The sequence below is a fragment of the Balaenoptera borealis genome (assembly GCF_965194805.1).
Source record: "Balaenoptera borealis genome assembly, chromosome: 17".
Classification (NCBI taxonomy): Eukaryota; Metazoa; Chordata; class Mammalia; order Artiodactyla; family Balaenopteridae; genus Balaenoptera; species Balaenoptera borealis.
In genome coordinates this window covers 32,089,459-32,098,620 of record NC_138876.1, presented here as the reverse complement: position 1 = coordinate 32,098,620, position 9,162 = coordinate 32,089,459, and the positions used below count along the sequence as shown (strand labels likewise).

Sequence of the window (9,162 nt, the reverse complement as noted above, 5' to 3'; positions counted from 1 at the left end):
GCCTCTCAAATGGGGCTCAACACCGAAGTTCAGTTCAGTTTAAACAAAAACCATCTGAGTTGGCACAGTAATATTTGGCGACAATTGAAATAGGCCGGTGGAATTGAAGAATGGCCATTCAGACCCCACAATAGGCCAGCTCCTCTTCTATTCCTTTCCAGGTATCACTTCTCCAATATGGGAAACCTTCTGGTCTTCAATCTCACAAAGCTTGAGGCGACTTCATGTACAGAAGGGACACAGACTGGTACTTCTGGCATTGTCCTGGGTAGCACATGGGGTCAGGGGTACTTTAAAGACAACTTCACTAGCTTTGGAGTCATGTGGAAATTTGCCTGGAGACATTCTATCCAGCACCAGGGGAGAAAGTCACAGGGGAAACAATTAGACATGCAGTTTACTGGCACAAATCAGGTAGAAAGGTTGGCGGGAGTGTCTACAAATGAAAAATATTCCCAAGCAATCAAGCAAATATAAATTAAAACAACAGTTACCATTTTATGATGATCAGATTGGCAAAGATAAGAAAGGAAAGATAACACCTAGTGATGGTGAGGAAAGCTGGTGGGAACACAAATTGTTCAGTTCCTTCTGGAGAGCAGTTTAGTCCCATGGATCAAAATGGAAACTGTTTCACTTTGAGTCAGCAATTCTTCTAGGAATTCATCCAAATGGAAGAATCAGAAGAATATGAATATGTATGTATGAGGAAGTTGATCTCAGCTTGGTTTATAGGTGAAACATGGGAAACCACAAACATATTATTAAAAAGTGAAGTGAATAAATTACGGAATATCCATATACCAGTCAGCAATCTATATGCAAACAAGCCCAGAGATGTGATGTAGACATTGCAATGATGATGTAGATTTATATTTATTAGCATAGTATGGTCTTTAAGGTATTTGTTAAGTCATAAAAGCAGCTTAGAATTGGCATATTTGGTGAATGAATTAAAAATATGCAGAGAAAAAAACTCATAGAAAAAAATGTGAATGACCACAATTAATTAAAGCCTTGTATATGTTCTCTTTAGAAAGTGCATTTTTTAACCTTACAAATTGTTATGGTCGTAGCACAGTTGTTTTTTCCCTCTTCAAAAAATATGCAGAGAGGTAAGAAGCTGAGAGTGTAATGCATAGCATGACGACTATAGGTAATAATACAGTATTATACATTTGAAAGTTGTTGGTAGATCTTAAGCATTCTTACCACACACGGACACACACATGCATACACACACCAAGAATTACCTATGTAAACTATGTGAGGTGATGGTTGTATTAATTATCTTGATCTGGTAATCATTCTAATATATATATATATATAATCTTGTTTTAGACTTTAAATATATACAATTATATTTGCCAATTACTCTTGATCTGAATAAAGTTAAAATTACGCATACAGAAAAGTCTGGAGGTCATTACACCAAAATATTAAAGGTAAGTGTTTTGGGGGCAGTGGTAATATTAAAACAACTAAAGTGATTTTTACTTTCTCCTTTTCAACTTAAAGAATTATGTGATAAACTTTTTTAGAATGAGCATGAATTATATATTTATATTTATTTAAGTACCATGGGGTGCTGGACCAGGTCCTTCCCTCCCTGCCGTGATGAGCTCTTCCCTCCCCCGACCCCTCCCTGCAGTATTTTCTCCCTTCTCTGAACTCCTGGGACAGTTAAGCCCCAAGTTCTGTCCAAGGTAGAAGTCAATAAAGTTTTTCTGTTAAAGATATCATGGGTTATTAATCTGTCTTATGCTGTTTTTCCAGAAGCTTTGTGAATTCAACTAGATTCTGAATTATTTTAGGGCAGAAACCAAGCATCACTAAGACATTTTTTGATGGGTCTCTATTCTTAGACACTTCTGAGAACCCAGAGGGCATAAATAACCCTTCGTGGATTGATTTGGGTGTAGACAAGTGGTGGAGGAAGAAGACCATCTTGGAGTCAGACGGCATTTCTCACATGGGGATTGAAGACCTGGAGCCGTTATAGGGTCAAGGCCAAGTACCTTGTGATGATTAGAACTGCAGAGCTCTGTGATATGATAAAGCCCAGCAACCACTCTGTCCTGGGATCCTTCTCTTCTCTCCTTCCTAACAGTAAACACAAAAGCTGCTTTTGCCCTGGCCCAAGAAGCTGGCCTTATGGAATGTTGAACATCTGCCTGGTCTGCTTGTGGTACAAACTTCTTATTCTTGGGTAGGAGAGAAAGCAGGGGCTGCATCACCCTTGAGCTTGATTCAGGGGTAAAATCTGAAAATCAATGGTCTGAATTTCATACTTGCTCCCTGACTCTTGATAAGCAAATTGAGATGAAAACTTTGGATGCAAGTAAGTGCAGTCATCCCTTGGTATCCCTGTGGGATTCATTTCAGGACCCCACAGATACTAAAATCTGAGGATGCTCAAGTCTCTTATATAAAATCACATAGTATTTGCATATAACCTATGCATATCCTCCTATATACTTTGTCATCTTTAGATTATTTGTAATACCTAATACAGTATAAATTCTATGTAAATCATTGTAAATACAATGCAAACGTATGTTGATAGTTGCCAGAATGCAGCAAAATCAAGTTTTGTGTTTTGGAACTTTCTGGAATTTTTTTTTTCTGAGTATTTTTGATCTGTGGTCAATTGAATCTGGGGATGAAGAACCCGTGAATATGGAGGACTGATTGGATACCATGGAAAAAGAGAGGGAAAAAAAGGCAGAAAATGAAAATATAAGCAGAAATAAAGGATAAAATGAAGGAAGGAAGGAAGGGTCAGAGGAACAAAGGAATGAAGGAAGACAGGAAGAAAAAAATTTTGAAGAAAAGTGATGGAGGAATTTTGCAGGTACTATCTCTGAAAGCAGTTGTAAAGATTTTTGAAGGCCTTGCACTGTGTTCTCCTTACAGGGCTTTAGGGAGCGTTTGGGGCCCTGGGAACGTGCGAGACTAGCGGTCAGAGAGACTGGGTAGAGGAGGTCTAGCTCTGTCATGAACCAATGCCGTGGCTTTGCCTGAATGCAAGCTCTCTGGATTTCCTCTTGAAACATGGGAATGAGCAAGGAGATGGCAGAGTTTCCTTCCAGCTCTAACATTCCCTATCTTACAAATGAGAAAAGCACACGTTCTGAAGTGGGCCAGTGGGGTTTGTTCGTGGTGGCCGTTTTACAAACTAGCCACCTGTTCAGTTTTCCACTTGCCTTTGTTCCTGCCCTTTGCCCCAACCAGTGACTATCAGAAGACATACACATAGCTCCCCACAGAAAACGGGCCCTGCACCCATGAAAGCAATGCTTTGTTTTCACATGTGCTTACAATCTGTGTGTTTACAATCTTGTTTTCCTGTGCTTACAATCTGGCCTAAGGGGTGGCCCTAACATTTTCAGTGAAATTAAAGAGATGACAAGACCCCAAGTCCTTTACTCAATGATGTCTAGGTTTGTTAGACATTCAACTTCTTATCTAATTTCCTGAGTATCCATAAGAAATCTGTGTGGGACTTGGCTTTTACTAGGCTACAAAAATGTTATCCCGAGGCTGTTATCTCTCAGGAATGGGGGTAAGACAACAATTATGGCGCTTTATTTAAAAAACTTATTACTGAGATACACCATGCATACAGGAAAGGGGTAACATGAATTAAGTACATTTATCATAAATATTCAGTTTGGTGTTGTACTTGTGTTCAAACCTATGTAATCCCCATCCAGATTGAGATATAGAACATTCTGGCACCACAGAACACCTTCTCATGCCCCTTTCTAATCAATTTTCCCGCCATTCCCACCCGCAGAGGACAGCTATTTTAACTTCTATCACCATCAGTTGGTCTTGTCTGTTCTTAAACCTCATATAATGGACTCATGTAGTATGCACATTTTGGGTCTGGTGGGAGAAATCATTTGGTTCACTTCACTGTAATCACTTATTTCACCGTCTGGTCTATGCCTCTCTACTTAATCACAGCAGACAGTGCCATCAAAACAATTCCTGACATGAAGTACATGTTGTCTGACTGCCATATGTACCATCTCGTGCAACTGTACAATTTTACTCACATGACTTAAACTCATGTCAAGGGTCTTCAACCTCTTTGATCAAGTGCCATAAGAGTTAGGCAATAAATGGTGAACCCAGTGAAACAGACCTTGCTGAAAACAGATGAACCAGGCCCAGAGGTGAATCACTATAATTGTGTAAAAGGGGTAAATTGTTCCCGAGGAGGGGATACATTTTACAAAGGTGTAATAAGGGGAGGCATCTCACCTCCCAACAGGGTACCAAGTAAATGCCTAATTCGTTTGACTTAACTGGCCTACCCAGAAATGCAGACAAACAACCTGCTATTCTGCATAACGTCACTAGATGGAGATCTTGAGTCGATCATGGCTTGCTGGCTTTATCTCAGGTTTTCTTTATTTGAATCTGCTTTACCAAGGGTCTGAACACCCACAGAATGCAACTTTACAATTTTGGCATTTCACGTTTTTTTGCTGAACTTTTTGGGGATGGTAATTTCAAGTAAAATGGATTTCGTTTTAAATGTATTAGCTTAATTAATTTCTCATCTGGGGTCCCAGTGAGGTGGAAGCGCCCCTGATGTGTAGGCTGCGTGCTGTTAATCTGGTGTGTATTTCTGGCAGAAGCTACCAGTGTTTATTCACATGGCCCCCAGAGGGTGTGGCTGGTTGTAGAGACTGTCATTATACCTTAGAACTGATTAAAAGAGGAAATCCTCACTAGAAATGGCTCCGTGGCCGCCAACAAGTGAACCCAGCTGCTTTATTTCCATAGAATAAGCCGTTTCAACCTCTTTATTTACAACTCTAGCAGTGCAAGCTAAGCTTTTTGTCCTTTTTTATTCTGAATGAAATTCCAAAGTGATTTTTATGTTTAATCACAAATTGACATTATAGAGAAATCTAGAAGCCTTTGCTTTCTCTTTTAGTTGTCAAGGCAGTCATGCCATTCAGGAATAAAATCCTCAGTTTGCCGAAGAAGAAAATGACTGAAGCAGCTTGTCTTTGTGAATAAGTTTTTGAGAAAACTCAGGGGCTGGACAGTTTTGCCTGTGACATGTTGACATTCTACCCAGGGACAATGTGGCCATTTAGCTTTGGCTGCTATCTGAAATGAGTTTGAGTGTCTCAGCTCATTTCATAAGAAACACAAATAAAGCCCACATAATAAAACATGCAGTTTGGGATTATAGCCAGTCTCTGTTCAGAAGGTGCCCAGAACTACATTTCTGAAAACTAAATTCCTGTTCCACGTAGATAGGGACTCTTGTACTTCCAGAGGGGGGCAGTTAGAGGGGAAGGAAGGAAGGAAAAGAAGAAAAGAAAATTGTAAACCATGAGGCATCATGCTGGTGGTGACCCAGGCTGAAGGCCCTGCAGTGCCATCAACCCCGCCTTCAAACTGTCTGAACCCGCATGATTTAAAGGCTCAGGCAGAGGCCGGTCTCTGCTTTCCTATTTCATGTTCTCTTCAGCTTCTTCAAAGCTGCATCATAAGGAATGGTATGGACTTCACTTCTTACTGCCCTTACCTGTCCCTGCCACAGTTCCAACCCATAGAGCAGCCAGGGAAGCAAGAGCCCATAGGCCCAAGGCAGTGAGCTCACTTGTCTTCTATCTCCCTATCAGGCCTGAGAGATAGGTTCCAGGGCCTGGTGGTGGCTAATAAGGAGCTTTGTCCTGTGGGTGTAACTCTGAACCAGTTTTCGTAAGTATGGGGCCTTATCCAAGAAATGTCTCTATTTCAGACTCTGAATGATCATCTCATCAAGAGAGGATATTTTGGTTTGCTTGTGTGTTTTTCCTTACAGCCCTTTATCTTAAACAAAAGCAAACCCATGTTCATTAGAGAGAAGAAGTCTAGTAAATGCAGGTAGTTCAAGAGAAAAAAATTTAAAATTATTTGTAATCTTGCCACCTTGACATAAACTCTGTTAATGCCTTTCTGTATATCTTTCAATCAAAGGTCTGTGGGTATATACATATGTAAAATTTTTACAGAAATAAGAGTTCTTTTGTATATACTCTTTTATGGCTTTTATTTTCACAGAATGCCATATCATATCTTTTTATAGTAGTAAACATTTATATATAACCTCACATTTAACAGCTGCTTTGCATTCTATTATAAACAATTCCTTGATGTTGAACAGCAGCCTCCCCCATCACCAATTTTATTGATGACACAAACAAAACTATAATTAACACTCGAAAGTGATTTTTATTGTATATTCTAATTTTCAAATATATCCAGTTTGAAGAACTTGACTACTGAGAGATTCCTTTCAATATGAGAAAACTATGCCCTTTACAGGAATCAGGAACATAAATCATCATTTATGAAGAATACAAAAGATCCTCCCCCATATTAAAACACTCCCTGCATATATTTACCTGAATTGTACATATATACCTGAATACTCCCAAGTGATACACCATGTTAATGTAATGGAAAGTAGTTACTTTAATCCTTAGAGTTGATTCTTATGTGGGTAAATGGGAAAAAAAAAATATGCTGGGATACAAGATGCATGAAAAATGTTTTAAAGTCTTTATTGGGCTTGAAATGATGAGAGTTTACATAATTAATCATAAGAGGATGTTTTTAGTCACAGAAATGATCATTAGTACTGCACTAGAGCTAAGTAATCTTTATAGCAATATAAAAATGCCATTTCACCCTTAGATCTTACCGAGATTTTGTCTCTCTTTTATGCTCTTTGGCATTACAACACTCAGTAATTGAATGCTACTTAATAATCAGGGTGGGTAATGAAACCATCTAAGCTAATGTGTCCACGGAAATTTCTGAAGCCCAAACTCCAAATATCACCACAATACATTGTGTTAGCCCAAAGCTCGGAAAAAGATAAATTAAGTGCTATCATTGTGGTGTTTAAAAATTACCCCCACTTTAAAAATTAATATCCTTTGTTCTTTTTCATCTTTTTTTTAATGATGTTTTAAGATGCAAATTCTGCATTTCAGCCTTGGCTTTCATCAATTGCTTTGGTGGGAACAGTCATAAATTTTAACTCTCCTTCCTAAATTATAAGAATGTCTGTGGTAAGTTTTTTGATAAACAGATGGCTCCTACTTGATCTATTTTGACAAAGAGGCAATAATAAAGACAATTAGTGATTTTCATTGGCTCACATGAGAATATAGTTCATGTCAATGGTTAACAGTGCAGCTCCTGGAATCAGGGACTTGGTTTGTATCTGGGCCCTGCCGTGTCCTGGTGATGTGAACTTGGGGTGATCCTCTAACTCCCAGAGGGTGTTTCCCCTGAAAAATGAGTATAAAAATGTTGTGAGATTAAATGAGGAAATTCTAGGTGTGTATCACAGTGCCTGACATAGAAAAGTAGTTCAATAAATTGTTAACTATTGTTAAAAATACTGGCTAACCGCAGTTGAATGTTCAGTGGAGTAAGATTTCACTTTATTTTGCTTCCAAAACAAAATGCCTGTGAGTGAGGGTAGTTGTGGATATTTCAGCCTATTTGGTCAGAATTGTGTCATCATCTAACTAAAATCCCCCAAGAATTTAGTTCAGAGATATTAACATTTTTAGAAACAAAAGCACAAAACTGTGGTCTAGATGTTTTGACTTTTCTCTGATCTGTTCAATGAAATGACCCTTGAATTGAGAGACATGTCTTCTTATCACAAAATGTCTTCTCATAACGGCTTTTAGCAAATGTAACATTGAAAATAGGAAAAGCTGCCTAACGTAACATTTAATGAAGCACCTTTAAATTTAAAAAAAAGCAAGAATATCTCTTGTGCCTTCGAAATGGAACTTAATTGGTTCCAAACATGAACAGTTGGATTTTGATCTCCTTTAAAAAAAAAAAATCTTTGATTTTGACTATAAGACCTGGTTTAAAATTTAACTGAAGTAATTGATTTGTAAAATTTCAAAAGCAACTCTTTAATCTTTTACTAAACTATTAATAAGTTAATAACCTCATTTCACTGAATTTGCTCTTTTATTATATTAAGTCCAGCTCCTTGAGTAGGTCCCTGTTCATTCAAAAATATGCTCTTATTTTTTGAAATATCAATCGTGCTATGTAAGAAAAATGAATTTGTGGCATCTTTTCTTGTTGCAGTTTTCCACTAAAACTTACCTTTAAGTGAAAGTGAGGTGGGGGAGGGCAAGAGAGGGTAACCATGGAAAACTTTCTGAACCTCATACTCCAAATTTTAGCAAACCTGGTTTTTAAGTAAGTGGATTCCAATTGTCTTTAATCCTTCCTGAAAATAGATATGGTTGGATAGAAGATCATCAGATTCCTTTGTCTATGTATTTCAAAAACAGTGTTCTTTTTATGACTATTACATAGGAAAGAATATAAATCATGTCTGTTCTGTAATAAATAGACTTCTCAATTTTGTATGAGGAAGAGTTTATACAAACTTTTTCTGTGTCTACACTTTACTTATCAAAATATCCTCACAGCTGGTCACATATCACTTAGCACAATATTGACACCATCTGTTTTAAGCTTGGGATGATTGTCTCTTAACTTTAAGAAGTGAATTTTTTGGAAGTTGAGTTATGTCTGTTCAGTATCTCTCAATTGCTAGAAGACTGGTATATTTAAATGCTCTAATAATGGGGAAAAATGTAGATCAACTGTCTTCCATTTGAGATCAATACACTAACTGACTTAAAAAACAAAACCAGATGAAGCCTTAATAATTTATTTGATTCTCTCAAAGATGGTGACTATATTAGTCTGTGTGCATGAATGGGAATAGCCAGGTTTAGTAATTCATGAGAAGTGGCTCTTCTGTTGGCTTTTAAAAACAAATAGATCCGTGTAGTAGCTAAAGTTAGTTCTAGGCTCCCAGCCCTGCTATAGCATGGTCAAGAAAGATTCCTGAGCATGTATTTTATAATTTGATAATAAAGAATTGTATATCCTTTATGAAAGCTCAAGCCTTTTGATATCTGACCTTACAAGAATTCATGACTTTTTTTTTTTTTTTCTTTTTTGGCCGCACTGCACAGCTTGCAGGATCTTAGTTCCCCGATCAGGGATTGAACCCGGGCCCTGGCAGTGAAAGCACTGAGTCCTAACCACTGGACTGCCAGGGAATTCCCTCATGACATTTTTAGATAGTGA

The 9,162-nt window shown here is 37.9% G+C and overlaps 1 protein-coding gene across 1 annotated transcript in view; it reads right to left on the bottom strand.

Annotated features, from left to right (window-relative positions):
• Positions 1-1,323: 1,323 nt before the first annotated feature.
• LOC309614615 (uncharacterized protein) overlaps positions 1,324-9,162 on the bottom strand; it is a gene marked incomplete at its 5' end in the record, with an annotated part of 54,629 nt that continues 46,790 nt past the window's right edge. Inside the window, one exon of the mRNA XM_082363197.1 lies at positions 1,324-7,313. Within this exon, the coding sequence (XP_082219323.1) occupies positions 7,178-7,313 (136 nt within the window). The 3' untranslated portion in view covers positions 1,324-7,177. The remainder of the gene's footprint in view (positions 7,314-9,162) is intronic.